Below are 18,627 nucleotides of genomic sequence, written 5' to 3'. Positions count from 1 at the left end.
GACCAGCTTCCAGCCAGATTAGATTCTGCCATAATTGCTTTTCCGGAGGTAAACTACATACAAATAAGACTGATGACCACAGTACTAGCAATGCAGCTTTCTGCTATGTTGGGAGTGGGGGGCTATTGCCTAAGCTTTCCAGTAAATTTAGTGGATTGGGGGAGATTTGCTACATGACACTGATCCAACACACCGGTACCAACAATGATTCAGTCCAAAGTTTTGGTTGTGATCCTGTTAGATCAACATCACTGCTTTATTTGTCTCCTCAGCTCTGACCGTTTCAGCTCTTGCACAAATGGAGGGGTTACATCCAACATAACTATGAAATATCATACATTAATTTACACACATCAAACAACACTACACATACACCAATGCATTATCAATACACATATCAGTACACACATCAAAATCAAATCAATCCAACTTATATAGCAATTAATATAGCACTTTTTGTACAATGCCATGCAGCACGAAGTGCTTAACAGTAAAAACAAAACAAATCCCACCTGTCCACCCAATCCCGTTCCCCACCAACCCTAATCCCTATCAGTCAAATATTAAAAGAAATAATAGCATGAATACGTTGCTGGCTACTGAAGAACCAGTGAGGGAACACTATAGAGTGCCAAACACCACCAGCAGATTATACGTAGACTTTATTTTGGCCCTTCTGGCACACTAAATATTGGGCAGTTGGGGCTGACAGCTCAGGCTGTACATATGTCTATTTCTCTTCTAAAGTTTGACATTTTAACATGGGAGTCAATGGCTTTTGGCTTTTCAGCCACTCTCTATCGAGGTGTGATTGCATTTTTTTTCAATTTTTTGTGGCTTTTATTCAAAGTGTACAGACAGGAAGGGGGTAGAGAGAGAGAAAGGGGAGGACATGCAGCACAGAGCAACAGGCCAGGACTGGAACCTCCAACCACTGCACAAGGGCTGTAGCCTCAGTACATGGACTGCTTGCTCCTCCTGATTGCATTTATGCAGAGCACCGATGTAGTTAATTTCCTTTGGTGTGGAATGCTTAAATATTCTTTAACAATAAATTACTGCAAGGTAGTTATGATTTAAGTTAAAAATGGGGAAATTCCAGCAATAGTCAAAGTCATGAAACTTTAAAAGTTAATATAATTCTGAATATTAATACAAAGTATTTTGTTTATTGTATTGGTGAGTCATATCGTATTGATTGTTTTCTGTATTTCCATAACCACATCGATACACATAACAGTGTGGCGCCTTAATAATTAGGCCTCAATTCCAAGTCAGACGATTGAAACATCTATTTTGATGCTCACAGTGAATTTGTGTGCGGCCAGTACGTTATATCAGTCTTTACAAAACATAAGTTGGGAAGTTGCTGTATAATTTAAAAACAGAAAATGGTTCAGGCAGAATCAAAACATTTTACATATGAATTCAGGCAATCAAATGTACCATTACAGTATGTCAAAACAAAGAATTTACAGTTTCCTTTTCCAAACAAATCTGCACATGAAAATCATGTTCAAGGATTTATGAATAAAAAAAGAAATACATGTATTCAACTTTTAGTACATGGGGATGAGAAAAGTATTTGGAGCTTAAGTTAAAACATTTTCAAAGGTTTAACAAAGAGCACTTACATATGACGACAAAAATAAAATCCTGAACATCAAATGTTTAGATAATTATCACAAGTCCTATGAATTCAGTGAGTTCGTCACTTATGGCTTTAGAAAAACTTTTTTTTTTTTTTTTTTTTTTTTACAGTTTTCAAACGTCTGCTGGGTGGGAACATCAACGCTCTGTGTTATCGTTTTTAGCCTCAACGTTGCTAGCCACAGCTTCCTGAATGCTTTCTCTAGATCCACAAAACACATGTAGACTGGTTGGGCAAATTCCTATGAACCCTCAAGCACCCTGCGGAGGGTGTAGAGCTGGTCCAGTGTCCCGCGACCGGGACGAAAACCACATTGTTTCTCTTGAATCCGAGGTACGACTATCGGCTGAATTTTCTTCTTCCTTATCATATAGCTTAGTTATCATGGCAACATTTCAGGTGAGGTAGAGGCCAGTTGTCTTAAAGATCTTTCCTCAGCTCAGAATCTTGCTGAACAAACTGCAACCTGTTTTTAAAAGTGCCATCTGCAGGCAAGCAATTTAATTTATTTAGTTATTTAGTTTTAAGTTATTTAGATTAAATTTATTCATCACCCCAATAAACATTAAATAATTTTTCTCCTATACGGACCCGTCACTTATCAGCCCAATATAATTAGGGAAGTTAAAATTCATTCATTCATTCATTCATTCATTCATTCATTCATTCATTCATTCATTCAATCATTCATTCATTCAATCATTCATCTGTTTACTTTGTGAATTTTAATTGTAAACAGAGACATTTGGTCAGTGTGGAAGAATCTGATGTGCATGATGGTTCTGGAGAAGTGACTGGAGTGCAGTCTGAAGTCATGTGACCAATCAAATTTTAGATTTAGTACTGGGGTTGCTGTACATGTGCTGCTGCAGAAAACTCAAGATCTTCTTCCAGGAGTCTTCCTGAGCGTCAGAGTGGGCTTTGGTTTCTCCCCCCCAAAGGACAATCACTGCAACACACATCATTAAAATACTCAATGTATAACCACAGAACAACAAAACCCCAACTTAGTATACGTGTAAGAATTTAGAGGGAACATTAAAGCCAATTCACAAGAGCGACAACCAGCTCCTCATCACTCACCGACTGCACCAACTCAGCTCAAGCTAATTTTCTGGAGGCTTGTGAGGTTACTTTGACGTGAATTTGAACATTGGTAAATTTAACACTATATTATTTGTAAGCAGATGAGCCACACTGGTGATTCGTGCCCCCCAGTATGAACAAAGTCTGTACATCTGTGTATAACTCACATTTTTCTTTAGTACCCTGTGGAATAAAATTTGTTGCTCTGAAATGAGGTGAAAAAGGCGGCTCAATCAGATGTCCAGCACCTGGGTAGTCCACTTTGGCCACTAGGTGTTCCTTCCCAGCTGCACGCATCATCTTGTAGATCTATGTGGAATAAACACAAAAACTAAATGCATGTTCTCAGAGGCTTGAATCAGAATCAACTTTATTCGCCAGGTTTACTACTAAAACTGCACGAATATTTAACCCTCTTTGACTACTGAAAGTTCAGCAGAGTAACGGCCTGATGGCAGAAACTGTCTCTGTGACGAGTGGTTTTGGTGCACAGTGCTCTGTAGCACCTACCATGTATGAATGAATGCCTTTGTCGTAGTTATACACATGTACAATGAGATTAAAGCAACTCCTTAATCAGTGAAAACATGTACGTAAACATGTAACATTATCAAAATAGTGCAAAAATAAAACTATTGTCATGGTCAGTCATGCCTTCAGTGGTTTTCCACTGCCCTCTCTCCTGCTCACTGGACTTCCTACCCCATTGTTCCACTTTCCATCCAGAAAACATTATCAGAAAAGGTTGCCTGGTTGCAAAGTGATTCCACACTATCTAAATTAATTAATGTTTAGGACACTTGATGTGGATATGAACCCAGAATTCAAAACAGAAATCAGGCTGGTTTACAATAAGTGGGAAATGTGACTTGATGAGTTTAAAATCTAAGCTGTTATCTCTGTGAAGAAACATCAACTGAAGCTGGTGTGGTACTAAAGTCCCCACTTTTAACAGTGTTGTGAGGAAGTTATCAGGAGTAGACACCACTGAAGGTCTTTCTATTCTTTTTTTTAGGTAAAAACAGTGAAGTGAACTACTTTTAGTATTTGGATGAACAGATGGATCTTAGGAGGGCTGCTGATGTGTTCATAAACACTGCTCCTCCATCCTTAAAAGTCTTAGTTGGATCTCACAGGTCAATTCTATCGGGTGATCCAACAAAGTCCTCTTCTCTAATAAAAAAAAGGCCATGTAACGTCATGATGAAACACAACTGCTCACAGAGAAGGTTTCAGAAGCAAAATAAGTGACTGTATATCCTGCAAGTTATCACAGTTATGACAAGAAAATTATTTTTTCAGTAATAAAAACAAAACAAAATATCACTGAATCAGTCTGAAAAGCTGTTAAATCTAGTTGCAAAAGTGGCAAGCATGTTTGTCATAAATGTAAAAATGTGTGTGTGCGTGCTCACTTCATGAGCTGACTCCAATGAAGCCCAGTTCTGATCATCACACCCATGAAGCAGCAACATTGGACAGTTTATTTTTCCCACCTAGCAAAAAAAGTCCAAAGATACTAAAGTTATTTATGTATTTTAATCATAAAAGTGTAGAAAAATTACATCAGGCTGAAATGAAAGGATATCACTGGAGTGAACAAAAAGCTTCTACTTGCCTCCACTTTCATTGAGGGCTCGTCAAGAAGCGCCACACCAACATCTCTCCAGATATGATGGTTATTCTCATCCACGCGCGTCTTTTGAGCTCTCCTGCAATTTCACATAAATGTTTGTATTACTCCGACAAAAACAAAACAAAAAAAATACAAAATGTATAGTGCAACCAGGTTTCTGATACATACTCGGGTATCCCTTCACTGATTCCACCGATTAATTTCCCGGATGAGGTGGTGAGGACGCTGCTGATGCAAATGATACAATGAGGCTGAAACAAAAAAAAGCCAGTTATTCTTCCCCGGGGTCTCCTCCCGGTGGGACATGCCTGGAACACCTCCCTAGGGAGGAGGGACATGCCTGGAACACCTCCCTAGGGAGGCGTCCAGGAAGCATCGATACAGATGCCCAAGCCACCTCAGCTGACTCCTCTCAATGTGAAGGAGCAGCGGCTCGACTCCCGGGTGACCGAACTCCTCACCCTATCTCTAAGGGAGCGTCCAGCCACCCTGCAGAGGAAACTCATCACAGTGGCTTGTATCCCCAATCTTATCCTTTCGGTCACTATCCAAAGTTCATGACCATAGGTGAGGGTAGGAGCGTAGATTGACCGGTAAATCGAGAGCTTCGCCTTTCGACTCAGCTCCCTCTTCACCACGACGGTCCGGTACATCGACCGCATTACTGCGGACGCTGCACCGATCCGTCTGTCAATCTCACGCTCCATTGTTCCCTCACTCGTGAACAAGACCCGGAGATACTTGAACTCCTCCAACTGAGGCAGGACTTCTCCACCCACCCGGAGAAGGCATGCCACCCTTTCCCGGTGGAGAACCATGGCCTCGGTCTTGGAGGTGCTGATTCTCATCCCTGCTGCTTTGCACCCGGCCTGTGGTTCTCAAACTGGATCCTCTCCGGCCCCTCGCTACGCCTAGAAATCCTGTCCATAAAAATTATGAACAGGACCGGTGACAAAGGGCAGCCCTGCCGGAGTCCAACATGCACCGGGAACAAGTCTGACTTACTGCCGGCAATGCGAACCAGACTCCTGCTTCGATCATACAGAGACCGGACAGCCCTTAATAGATGGCCCCGGACTCCATACTCACCGAGCACCCCCCAAAGAATGGCACGAGGGACACGGTCAAATGCCTTCTCCAGATCCACAAAGCACATGTAGACTGGTTGGGCAAATTCCCATGAACCCTCAAGCACCCTGCGGAGGGTGTAGAGCTGGTCCAGTGTTCCACGACTGGGACGAAAACTGCATTGTTTCTCTTGAATCCGAGGCTCAACTATCGGCTGAATTTTCTTCTCCAGTACCCTGGCGTAGACTTTCCCCTGAGGCTGAGTTGTGTAATTCCCCCCTATAGTTGGAACACATTCTCCGGTCCCCCTTTTTAAACAGAGGGACCACCACCCCGGTTTGCCACCCCAGCGGTACTGTCCCCTTCCTCCATGCAATGTCGCAGAGGCGTGTCAACCAAGACAGCCCTACGACAGAGACTACCTCAGTGACCTCGGCTTGGGTGATGGATGAGCACGATCCCGAGGCCCCACTCTCTGCTTCCTCAGTGGAAGGCTAGTCAGTCGGGTTGAGGAAATCCTCGAAGTATTCCTTCCACCGGCCGACGATGTCCCCAGTCAAGGTCAACAGCCCCCCCCCCCCCCCGCACCGTAAACGGTGCCGACAGAGTACTGCTTCCCCCTTCTGAGGCGCCGAACGGTCCGCCAGAATTTCCTTGACGCCGACCGAAAGTCCTCCTCCATGGCCTCCCTGAACTCCTCCCAGACCCGAGTTTTTGCCTCCAGGGCTGCCCGAGCCGCAGCCTGCTTGGCCTGCCGGTACCTATCTACTGCGTCAGGAGTCCCACAGGCCAACATAGCCCGGTAGGACTACTTCTTCAGTCTGACGGCATCCTGTACTTCCGGTGTCCACCACCAGGTTCGGGGATTACCATCATGACAGGCACCAGAGACCTTGCATCCACAACTTCGAGCTGCCGCGTCAACAATGGAGGCAGAGAACATAGTACACTCGGACTCAATGTCCTCAGCCTCCCTCAAAAGGTTTTTTCGGAGATGAGAGTTGAAAACCTCCCTGACAGAGGACTCAGCCAGAAGTTCCCAGCAGACCCTCACGATACGCTTGGATCTGCCTGGTCTGTCCAACTTCCTCCTCCACCAGCGCATCCAACTCACCACCAGGTGGTGATCAGTTGACAGCTCAGCCCCTCTCTTCACCCGAGTGTCCAAGACATACGGCCAAAGATCAGATTAAACAACAATACATTCTTGGGTGTCCTGGTGCCACATATACTGATGGACACCCTTACGCTCGAACATGGTGTTCATTATGGACAAACTGTGACTAGCACAGAAGTCCAATAACAGAGCACCCCTCGGGTTCAGATCAGGGAGGCCGTTCCTCCCAATAAAATCCCTCCAGGTATCACTGTCACGGCTGACGTGAGATATTTCAACCAAGTGGACCAGTCACCAATCCAACCTGTGTACTGTGACCTGCATTCATATTTAGAAGTATAAATCAAACTATTAAAGGAATGCTTGGGTTCAACCTACAGCACTGATTAAATGCAGAACTGTTATTTGAAATAAGACAAATTCACCTTTATCTTTAGTCATGTTACTTCCAGGACTCACCTTGATATTGGTGCTGTAAGCTGCCAAGGACAGGGCGATGAGTGAGCCAAGACAGAGACCAATTATTCCAACTCTGTCTGACATCACTTGAGGATGCTCCTTGAGAATATTAAATGCTATCTGCACAAATATAGACATGAGGAAATAAATAGGAGAGTAAAACACTGCAAAAAAAAGGTATAATCGGATCTGCAAGATGAGAAAAAAGTCTTGTGTTAAATGTGACGGTAGAAAATAAAAAAATGCTGCTGAACTGAGTTGGAAATATTTTGGTTAGAAACTTTTTGCTACTTGGAGGAATATGACTTTATAGAAATATATCGAGCTGGATCAGCTGAGAGTAAAAGCAATGAAAAGCTGCAGAAGAGTCTAAAGAATCTAGAGATGATGAACTGACACAAACCTCAAAGTATTTCAGCTGCAGATCTTTCGTCTTATATTCAGCAGCCTTGATATAATCCACCGCCAGAGAAGCATAACCATGGGACGCCAGCAGAGCAGCACGATACTCATTCAGCCCTCCTCCCCCTCCCCAAAGGTCCAGCAGTCCGGGATAGCGTCCTGGACCTGATGGGAGATGGAGGAAATGCTTCTGGGAAAACCTCACCAAGTGTTCAAAGTGTAAGAAAAAGTTTATTGTAAAAGACAAGAGACCAAAACTATAGAAACACTTTGACACAAGTTAGATTTAAATATTTCCCTGTATAGTAAATCATTCATTGAAAACGAAAAAAAACGATAAAAAAAAAATGTTTTAATTCTGCTTTGACAACAGATGGTAGTGCATTGACTCCCTCACTTTATGAGTGCAGGTGTTTTCTGAGGTGCAGGTTACCTGCAGGTATGAGCAACGTCCCTCGAATTCCTTTCTCATTGATTTCAATCCTCTTGACGCCCGGAGCCATGTACCACCTCTCTACAAGTGTTGAGACCAGCGGGGGGATATCTCTGAAGTTTTCGTGTCCGCTGTACACCGAGATGTTCACCAGTAAGGGGGCGCACACATTTACCTTCCTCAACCTGACCAGTGAAGAGAAGAAAAAAAGCATTGAGGGCTGTAAAAAATTTGTCGTCCTTTCATTGGTTTTGCTGATTTTGGACCCTATCTACTCTTTCCTGAGCAACATTTTCATGACCAAATCCTGTTTTTGATGCAAAAACATCTCTTTTGAAGCAGTCTTCTTGAAAAGAGAGTCGTATGAGCACCAAGTCCTAAATATTTTGTTGTTCTTGATCCAAGTACAAATGCTTTCATAGCGATGAAAAGACAACAGCATCTCTCTAAAGTCTGAGGGCAGGAACTACGTGAGTCAGTCTGTGAATGTTGTAGTATTTAATCTACGCACAGTAAAAATAAATGTAAAATGGTAAGGAATATTACTTTCTAAGCTTTTCTTTTATTACAGTGTTTAGACAGCAGGTGAAACATTACCAATAAAGGGATTGTTGGACAAATACTTGGCCCCTCTATGAGAGATGTGGCCATCTGATGGTCCTTTGGTTGGATAAATCCAATATACACCACTGAAAGGATTCGTCCTGCACTGCAAAAGCAGTCAGTTACACCAAAACACTCATCTTCAACCGTTGAGGCTCTGAACTCGGACTCACGAGGCATGTTCAACCCTCTGGTGATTTCCAAGGCTTTCAACTTTCAACTGAGTAACAACGGATGACACCAGCAGTCCTTCTTTTCTGTTGTTTTTTTTCTTTTTTAATGAAAGTGACAAGTGAAACAAATTGTGACCTTCTGTAATTTTTGGACGGAAACAATTAAGTGAATCACAAATTGATATGTTGCTGTGTTAAGTGTTTGTATTCAATTTCAGTCATGATGTATTCACATTTTCTCTCTAAAAATATTATTCACCCTACTTAATCGGAAACATAATCATGATAAGTGACGCCGTGCTACATGTTGGGACAGAGGATCGCTCCCTGTTTGCACAAACTGCCATGGTTACGTGCATGTTTTCCGAGATACGATGGATGGAGAACAGGAGGAAAAGAGGGGAAAACATGCATCAACCCCAAATTCGCTACAGCTTTGCCTTATATGTAGCTCTCTGCTGCCCCCATGTGGAGGTTTGTGTTACTACCAGCTGGCTTTCTTTTATTTTTAAATGTGGTTTAAAACAAACCATGCTGATCACCTGAGTAAGTGATCGGTCTCCCTGTGGAAGGGAAACGTACTTTGAATACATGAACGTGTTGAGATATTTGAGGCCGAGTGCAAGGTCACGCTACCTGAGGCCAGTGCGGCTGCCCGGGACAGGACGCATGCTCCACAACAAACCCATGGGCTCTTTTCCCCTGTATGTTCCTCCGAGGCTCAAATCTTCTGAAACTACAATTGCAAGAAAAAAAATAAAACAAACAAGTAATTGTGACAGTCAATCTCCTGATCCGATATTTTGAATACGCGAGTCACCTGATCCGTAAAGACAGCTTAACCTGCTGGATTTCTGCCTCTGAGGTCACAACTGTGTCATGGTAACAACAAACTTGCACTGCAGTCTCTGAACAATGGATTTATGGGCATTCAAGTTAAACAACAATAAAAGTGAGCCTTTAATTTTGGATTAAACAAACTGACCAACCCTTCAAATTCATAAGAGTCTCAACTGAACTTCATGAAGAGCTGTGTACGGCAAAATGAGGTCGACTTCAAAACTTTACAAATCATGCACAAAGCAAATCATCATCAGTTGCCACAAGACATCCAGAAGTTGTTTCAAATAAAAGAAAATAAACACAATCTCAGGGGAATATGCAATTTTAAAAAACAGCATGTACGAACAAACATCAAAACCCATTGTGTATCAGTGAAGGGAGTTAATCTGTGGAACAACTGTAAAGATGAAATGAAATCATGTAATTCACCAAGTAAGTTGAAATGAATCTTTAAAAACAGTACTCTGTATGGATACAAAACGGAAATGGACACATGAACTGACAGCCAACGACCAAAGTGCCTTGCTCAGCTGAACCACTTTCTTTTTCTTTTCTTTTATGCTTTTCTTTTGGAGTTCTGTGAAATGAATACATTGTAAAAACAGAACATAGAAGGGGTAGATCTAGAAAAGTTTTTTGAAACTTCATCCTACACCCTTTCAAACAGGAAATATTTATTTACATATAGATTTGTCTCTTTAATTTGCTTTGTTTTGCTTATGGTTTACTTTGTTTTTTTTGTTTTTTTTCAGTATATACATTTTATGTATTCTGATTATTTTGTTTTTGTTTTAACCTGTTTGAATAAATAATTAAATGAAATGAATGAATGAAATGAGGCAGTGCAGTAAAGTGTGGCCTTTACTCTGCTCTTCCCTGGTACAAAGTTTAACTTGAGCCAGAACAACAGATTTCACATAGATCAGGTACTTGCACCAACAATGAGACCATCATTAAAGATTGAATGGTAGATGAAGGGTTGGTGCTAGACTGCATCAGCCCCCTGGACCTGACCCAGAACCCACCAGAGACAGTCCCATGGTGGTCGCTGACGTAGTGCCCGTAGGCCTCCCAGAAGTCCTTGTCTTCAGATTGGTGGAGGGAGCGGACGGTGACTGGACGTCCTGGAGGCAGATTCTCCACCACCACACTGAACGTCTCATCAACCAGAGCCTGACAGGGATGGACGGAGAGAATCGGAGGAGTAGCCCCAGACATGACTGATGTTTGTCTGAAGAGCAAGAAGAAAAAAAACACATCTATGTGAGTTTGTCAGTCAAAAAAGAAAGGACAGTGCTGCTCGAATATCTTTACAATAATATTATCAAGAAAAACAAAAAAATTAATGAGGACAAGGACAAGCCTCAAATCCCCTTCTTTATTAAAAGGGACACTTTAGGGAAAATCACAGATCAGATCAGATCAGAGTTTAGTCATGTATTTTTTTATCTATTATTTCAATTATTATATTGTATATTGTACTATTACAATTTTGCATAATGTAATATCTGCTTTACTTTGTAAGCAAGTGGCATAACAATGCAAGACCCATTTTTATGCATGCCGGCAGATTAGGGAGTGAACTTTCTTGGTAGCTCCATCCCCCATAATAGGCTGCTATGAACTGAGCTGTAAAAACATGGTTACGACAGGAGCTTTTGTACTGTATATCTGTGGTACTTTGACAAATATGTCAGAGATTTCAGAAAGAGCTGATGAAAAGGAGCCAACTTTCGGAAGAATAATCATGTCTCCTTTAAAACACATTGGTTACACAGTCTTTCTGGTCCAATAAAAATACAGTTATCCCATTTTGAATTACAACATAGTTGTAACAGATAGTTTTCCTAAAGCAGTGATCTTACTCAGCAAGAGGTTTTAGAAAATCTTTATTAAAACTATCATCAAACTGACATTAAAGGGTCTGCAAAAGTGGAAATAAGTAGATATGAAACTCCAAACATTTTACTTTATTGAAAAAGGTTGATCGCCTTTTTGTGCTTGCCATACAGTGTTTGAAAGACTGTAAAAATGTATTTATTATCCATAATCTCAGCTAAAAACGACAATGAATGCGAATATTGCTGCACACGAAACTTTGGAGCGGCTGATTTGCAAACACGAGTGACGGCTGGCTTTAAAACTTCACCAAACCATGCTGAATTCAAATGCATCCACGTTTAAAGCTTGATTTTAAAAGACCTTGAGAAGCAGGTTAGAAAAAAGGTGTTGCACAACATTACTTTGATTCAATGTCACAGCAAACGCCTCACCAACATGCGACGCTACGTCATATCTAAACCATGGATCTATAGATCTAAACACGGATATTATTCCACTTGAGTAACTTCTACTTCAAGGTCTCCAGATAACCCACGATTACTTATCTGAACAAGCACAGCTTTGAAACTCTGAACACTTCACTCGATCAAACTACTTTCACTCACCGAGACTCTTCAGAAAAACAGCAGCAGAGTTTCTGGCCGTGCTGCGTTTACGTCCCTCTTGTTGGCTTTGGAATAAGTAAACTTGACACTCCGCTTACGCTTAAACGTGTTTAAAAATAACAAAGGGGGATAAAATAACTAAAATACATATCTGTATATGTATGTATGCGTATATATATATTAATAAGGTAAATATATTAACAATGCACTTAGGTTCTTACCAGCATGGTATTAACCATTAATATGTGTGCAGACAAGTAAAACTAAAAACTAAAATACCATCTTGAAATTTAGATTGAATGATTAGAATATGGCAAATTTGATAAATACTATACATTTTTCTCTTAAACCTACCCGTTTGACTTAAAAAAAAAAATTAAATAATGGCTTGAATAGGGATGGAAAGCCACTTATGTTATTATTTCTTAACTAGTAAATGCTAATTATAAAAAAGGTGGATTAAAAAACTCATGAACTAAATAAATAAAGTGAATTTACATAATTTATTTTTTCATTTGAAAATGAACGCATTAAAAGGGAAACCATTTGCTTTTGTTTTATGAAAAAATGAAATGTCCTCCCTCAGAGGACTTTCTCTGTGAATACGTCAATTATTTCCCAGCTCTTTTTTCATTCATCTTCTTTTCAAATAATCGGTGTGTCTAACTAGGCAGAAAAAAACAACCAGAGTGGAGGCTCATGTCATTTTTAAATCTTGAGCATATTTTTCCCCCTCCTTTCTTTGCCTAGTTCCTCTGACCCAAGTCCACCTCAATCACAGCAACTTCCCATATTTGGATAAGATGCATATCGATTACGTGAAAGTAACGTGTACATACTATCCATGTGTACAAATATTCGTGCATCTGTCTTTAAATGATCATACATGTGTAAATATGCCAATATGAAGTCATAAACATGCAAACAATTACACAGTTGTACATACATAACCATATATCTATTTGTGTGTACATATTACCAATTAGATATTATATATTGTGTGGTGTGTACTAAATACTGAAACGATTCATGGTTAGCACATAGGTATAACTAGTTATATTTATACATAATGTAAAATACATCCAAGCACAAGTACACGTGCTTAAATCTTGCATGGATCAGTAAGGGTATTGAAGAAGTTGTTTCAACAGTTATGTACCTTCTTATCTCTGACCAACCACTTTGATGTTTTCCAGTCAGGTTGTCATGCTCACCACCGCACAGAAACTGTCCATGTCAAGGTGTTCTATAACATCAATAAATACAGACTCTGGATTATCATCGTTGGATCTCAGCACAGCATTTGACACTGCTGACTATGGTATTTTGCCTTCACTAGGGTTTGGGAACTAGCTTTACTGATAGCTAGCAGTTGCTCCAATAAATACCCAGGAAGGCTTTTGCTGTGTTTTGGACATTTACTGAAATCAATCTTAAAAACTGTAACATACAACATATAAACCCATTACAATCATATTGCTGGTTTCCCACTCCCGAATCCCGAATCCCACTCCCCCCGGTCATCTTTGCAATCTTCTAAGCGTCTTTGAGATCTTTTAAAAGCGCTATATAAATTAAATAGAATTTTTATTATTATTTATTATTATTATCTGTTGTTGTGTCCTTGGGCAAGACAGTTCTCCCTCCTTGCCTCCAGTGAGGGCATTGCTGGTGTGTGAATGTGTATGAATGTAATGGAACCAATGTGAGTGCTTTGAGTGTCGAAAAAAGTGCGATGTAAATCTAATCCGTTATTGTTATCATTACTTAGTGTCAATCGGTAACATTACATCAGAATTGACAATAATTACATGTTCAGTTCCCCAAGTTTCTATCCAAGGACCCTTCTTATTTAACATTTACGTGCTTCCACTAGCTCAGATAATAATAAACATGATAAGTTGCCATAATTATGCAAATGACACACAACTTTATATAACAATGTCACCAGGTGACAATGAGCTCATACAAGCTTTGAGTAGATGCATAGAATAAATCAGTGAGTGGATGTGCTATAATGTTCTTCAGTTGAACAAAAACAAAACTGAGGTACTGTAGTTGTTTTTGGACCTAAAGAAAAGCGCTTAGGAGTCACCACACAGTTTCAGTAATTAATACACAATCTAGTCACAATCTCCCTGGACGATTGAAAACAAGACGCTCTGCTCCCACTAGCCGTCCCCTTCCCCTCATCACACCTGTGGACCTGTATCAGAACCGTATCAGAACCGTATCAACTATACCAAGCCGGCTGATAACATCAAGGACAATGGCTGATGAGTAGATCTGGGGCATAGTTCACAGACTTGCCACTCATACAAACATACACACACACGTGCACATAATTCAATTAAATTAAATTAAATTAGATTTATGTAGCGTCTATTACAACAGAAGTTGTCTCTAGCATCTTTTCAGAGACCAAGAACATGACCCCCGAGCAATATTACATAACTGGCAGGTAAAAACTCCCCTAGTGGGAAAAAAACTTTAAGCTAAACAGTGGCAAGAAAAAACTCCCCTTTAGGAGGGAAGAAACCTGGACCAGGACCTGGATCATAAGGGGGGACCCTCCTTTATACTGATAAATACACCTCCCCCATTATTCAACGCTTTCCCTGGCTCCCCCGTCCCACCCCTAAAACAGCCACCAGGTTGGAGAGTCGGCTATGAAGGCTGCGGTGCTCACTCGGATGGCCTGTGCTGGGATCCCCCCCTATGGAGCATTTTTTCCCTCCTCTTTTCCAGTGTCATGTCATCCCATCTCAGCTAAATGCACCAGTGTACCCATGTCATATGTTGCCATCTGTTTTGTCTTTTATCAATTCTCTTGATGGGTTGAACAGGGAGTAATTTCACTGTGCCGGGACGCTGGCTCATTGACAAATAAAGCTCTAATCTTATATATTGCGCTTTTCTTGGACATTCAAAGCACTCAGTGTCCGCATTATTCTATATATTCTCTATATATTATTCTATGCTCAAACTGGCAATCCTTCTATTGACCAGCTCACATGAGCCCCTGCTATAAATCACTGATAAGGCCTGGACTCTAGGTGTAGTCAAGGACTCAGACCTGAACATTTAGAGACACATTAAGACAATGAATTACTGCAACAATGTCTTCACAAGTCATAATCAGACAGATACAGTTAATCTGGAATGTTGTGCCTGAGTCCTCACTAGAACAATGAAAGTGGATCACATCACTCCAGTTCTAAGATCCTTACGCTTATCTCTGAGAAAAGGCTTTAAAACACTTCTGTTAGTTTATAAACCACGGAATAGTTTAGGACCAATCTAATCTAATCTAATTTTATCTAACCTTTGGTTCCTTTAAATCAAGGTTAAAAACTAATTTGTTTGCAGTTGCCTTTGACTTCATTATTTAAAGGAGCATGAGGCTTTTAAGAAATGAGACTCATTAGCGCCACCTTCGCCACGACGGCCGCCGGGGGTACTGCAACCAACAGTGAAGCCGGCACGGGATGCAGCGTCATTTGACGTCACATCCGCAGGACAGAGCGGGAAATTCCGGTCACCATTGCAGCACATTTTGCAGCACACAGCCTGTTCAAGGCAACGGAGAGATACACTAGAGGAATCATTCTTTTGGGTTTGGAACGCTTCATCTGACATTATTACTAGAAAACTTAAAACGTATACGAATTTTTTTCATAAATCCTGCCTCAATCCTGCCTCATGCTCCTTTAAACCATTCTGAATTCAAATTTAGACTATGTTCATTTCAGTACTACTGAAACTCATCATGTATATATACTATTGATATATATATATATATATATATATATATAGTTGTTTTTTTTTGAGTGACTGCAGCTACCGTTGATGGTATTAATGGCCAGTTGTCATAACTCGCTACTGAACGCTCAGCATATCAAGTGAATTATGTATGAGCTGTAAATTAAGAGGTAAGAGAGGGTAACCACTCTGAAAGATAACACGGGTTGTCCTGACCGGCAGCTGCAGCTCTGTGTCGGCCTCGAGGGATCTGGGGGCAAAGGCCACCAAACCACTTAGAGCCAGCCGATCGGGCCTTTCGCCAAGTGAGACTTCAGACTGATGCAAACGTGATGTGAAGACAGGACCAACCATACTGAATGTATGGTAACATTTGTTAGCATTATAGGTTAACATAAGTTAAGCTTAAATAGGTAGCTTGTGGTTACTTGGTATGTGCCATCGGACTGCCAGGTTCATGGACCGAGGCTTTGTGGTGTCAGGTTTGGCAAACATGGCATCTTTCATAAATCTAAGAACTGGCAGAAACATTTTGCTTTCATGAGCCAGGGAGGTTACAGACCTCTGTTGTACATCACATTTACAGTAGTACATCACCGTTAGTGAATTCAAGGCGCATCATGAATATATGTTAATCGTTGTTCAAGAAGTCAAAATTCTATTAAAGACCCACTGAAATTATTATAAAAAATACATTAAGGACTAACTAACATTTTTTCTTTTTTTTTCATTCAAATTTAATCTATTTTTCCAGTTTGGACAGATTTTGCTGTGTCGGTGACAGATGGCGAGAAACAAATCATATGCAAACATTATTGTGTCCGTTCAGTCTTAACTGACCTGTAAAGGTACATTTCACTTTAAACAAACACCTATAAATAAATGCATTACAGAGCTACTATGGAAAGAATAATAATCTGAAAGACTCACAGAGTTGGAGCTCTTCGGTGGGTCAGAGGTGAAGTCTGGAACTGAATGTCTGCGTACTGATGGACTTTAGACCTGTTCTGCATGCTTTACTCAGGATTCCCAAAGAAATTTCTGCACGCCCCCTCCAATGAGCTGAGCCAGTCCCTGATGTGATTGTGCAAGCTAAAAGTATTGCTTCAAACATCATAATCTTACAGGGAACATTGATACTTACATAAAACAACTGTTCTTATATATGGCCATGAAACAGACAAGGTATGTTTGTTTCTGGGTCATAGGTACAAGGGCAATGACCTCTGACAAGATAGCAGCAGTTAAAGAGACACACCTAACTACAGGAGGACTGAAAAGTCTTATTAAAAAGAAATTAAAAACAACAATGAAATGATAAGATAAATGCAAGGACTCATAAAGTGATGAAAACGACAAACAAAAAAATACAATGTAATGTGACCAGAAAAACACCCAAAATGGGAAACATGAAATGACAAAAGGACACGTAATTGTGCTGCAGATGGAAGACGTGACCACTGGAGGACACTGTTGTCTGATCCGAGCTTCAGAAGGCTTCCAGCAAAAACACACCTGTCCAATCCCACCAAACGTGGAGTGTAAAGATGCTTCATGACCCTCTTTTCTTTCTTTCTTTTGTTAATTCTATCTTTAAGCCAAATGCAGTCAAATCCAGATTTGGCTGACATTTAGAATTAACAGATAGTAGTTTATAGTTAAGTGTCAGGTTTCTGGCTCATTAATTTCAGTATAAAAGGTTGCAAACTGTTAACTCACTCCTGTATATTTCATCCAGAGCACATTTGTTCACATCCAGATGAATTACCATGAAACTCTGACCAATCAAACCTGGAGTAATTTATTATAGCCCAAGGACTGTGTACAACACAGCGTCAGATGTCATTATGTGAAGCCAGACAAATCTTCATCATGTACAACTGAGTGCCTCATTACTATTTAATAGCATTAGTAATATTATGATGTAAACAATAACAGTCTAATGTGGAAATTAAAATGAGGCATACATAAATCTTGGGCAGCCCGAGGAAAAAAACGAAGGCTGGTTGAGTGTAAGAGCACTTGGATGAGGCTGAACCAGTAAACCACATCAAACACGCTACAAATATATACAGTACAGACCAAAAGTTTGGACACGCTTCTCCATTTGTTTGAATGAGAAGTTGTGTCCAAACTTTTGGTCTGTACTGTATATAGGCGGGTGCAGATATGAAAAAAAGCACCTTACCCCAAAAAAATTGCAACAAAAGGTTTTTCAACAGTTTTCTGTAGCATTAGGTGTCCTTAATAACATACTAAAAGTCTGCCAAAGTCTGACCACTAGAAAGGTGTCATTTTCAAGATGGCGTCCCAGATGGTCAAAATCACCCTAAAATGTGTATAGCTCCTTTATTATATACCCTAGACAAGTAATTTTGGTGTCTAATCCTATGTTTATGAGGCCTGGGAATCCACTGGTCTCGTCCAAACTGCAGAGATACACTTACATAATTATGAAATCCAATATTTTGTATTTTCCCTATTAAAACCATCTGAAAAGGTCACCCATTTCAGGTGAGGAGTATCAGTCCATTATTGACAGGTTGTGGATAGCTCTGTGGATCAAATTTGTCCTAAACTAAATACATTTTTAGACTTTTTCCTATACATAAAATAAATATTTTTTTCTAGGCTGAAACAATCCCTATGCTCCTCTCCCCCTTCCAAGGGAAAGTTCACAGTTCCTCCCCCACCAATATTTTCTCATAGTGTTAGCCAATTCCTGTGCTCCCCTCCCCCTCTCCCTTCCACGGGAAAGTTCACAGCTCCTCCCCCACCAATTTTGATGGTTATAGTGAAGGTCCTTCTATCAAAGACAATACACATCAGCGGCGCGGGCAACATGCACACCCGGTTATTAGCTTGGATGCAAATACTGAGTTTGTGGGAAGAAAGGATGACTTCCTATCCAGATCCAGTAACAAACAAGGGCTTATTCTTCTTGTCA

The 18,627-nt window shown here is 40.6% G+C and overlaps 1 protein-coding gene across 3 annotated transcripts; it reads right to left on the bottom strand.

The window, feature by feature from the left end:
- Positions 1-231: 231 nt before the first annotated feature.
- On the bottom strand, positions 232-16,706 carry LOC133424604 (acyl-coenzyme A thioesterase 5-like). Of its 3 annotated transcripts, XM_061715298.1 has the most exons (12): positions 16,611-16,657; positions 13,078-13,164; positions 10,497-10,702; positions 9,265-9,364; positions 7,853-8,037; positions 7,421-7,584; positions 7,018-7,137; positions 4,542-4,624; positions 4,356-4,449; positions 4,153-4,233; positions 2,905-3,046; positions 232-2,600 (listed from the first exon to the last, which is right to left on the bottom strand). In XM_061715298.1, the coding sequence occupies exons 3-12, from the start codon at positions 10,687-10,689 to the stop codon at positions 2,476-2,478; spliced, it is 1,287 nt and encodes a 428-aa protein (XP_061571282.1). In that variant the 5' UTR covers positions 10,690-10,702; positions 13,078-13,164; positions 16,611-16,657; the 3' UTR covers positions 232-2,475. The 3 variants fall into 3 exon arrangements, with proteins under 3 accessions (XP_061571282.1, XP_061571281.1, XP_061571283.1); XM_061715297.1 differs by lacking the exon at positions 13,078-13,164 and having other exon boundaries at positions 16,611-16,706; XM_061715299.1 differs by lacking the exons at positions 13,078-13,164; positions 16,611-16,657 and adding an exon at positions 11,919-11,962.
- Positions 16,707-18,627: the final 1,921 nt, after the last annotated feature.

This window comes from Cololabis saira, chromosome 23 (assembly GCF_033807715.1).
Source record: "Cololabis saira isolate AMF1-May2022 chromosome 23, fColSai1.1, whole genome shotgun sequence".
Taxonomy (NCBI): domain Eukaryota; kingdom Metazoa; phylum Chordata; class Actinopteri; order Beloniformes; family Belonidae; genus Cololabis; species Cololabis saira.
Note: the sequence above shows the minus strand (reverse complement) of the source record. Positions and strands in the feature narration are given on the sequence as shown.

Excerpts from the sequence above, each read along its gene's own strand:
- LOC133424604 (XM_061715297.1), bottom strand. The coding sequence starts at position 16,693 with ATGCAGAACAGGTCTAAAGTCCATCAGTACGCAGACATTCAGTTCCAG. Across the intron at positions 7,138-7,420 it reads TGCAGCTGAAATACTTTGAG|ATAGCATTTAATATTCTCAA; the intron begins GTTTGTGTCAGT and ends ATATTTGTGCAG. Across the intron at positions 2,601-2,904 it reads ACAGGGTACTAAAGAAAAAT|TGATTGTCCTTTGGGGGGGA; the intron begins GTGAGTTATACA and ends TGTGTGTTGCAG.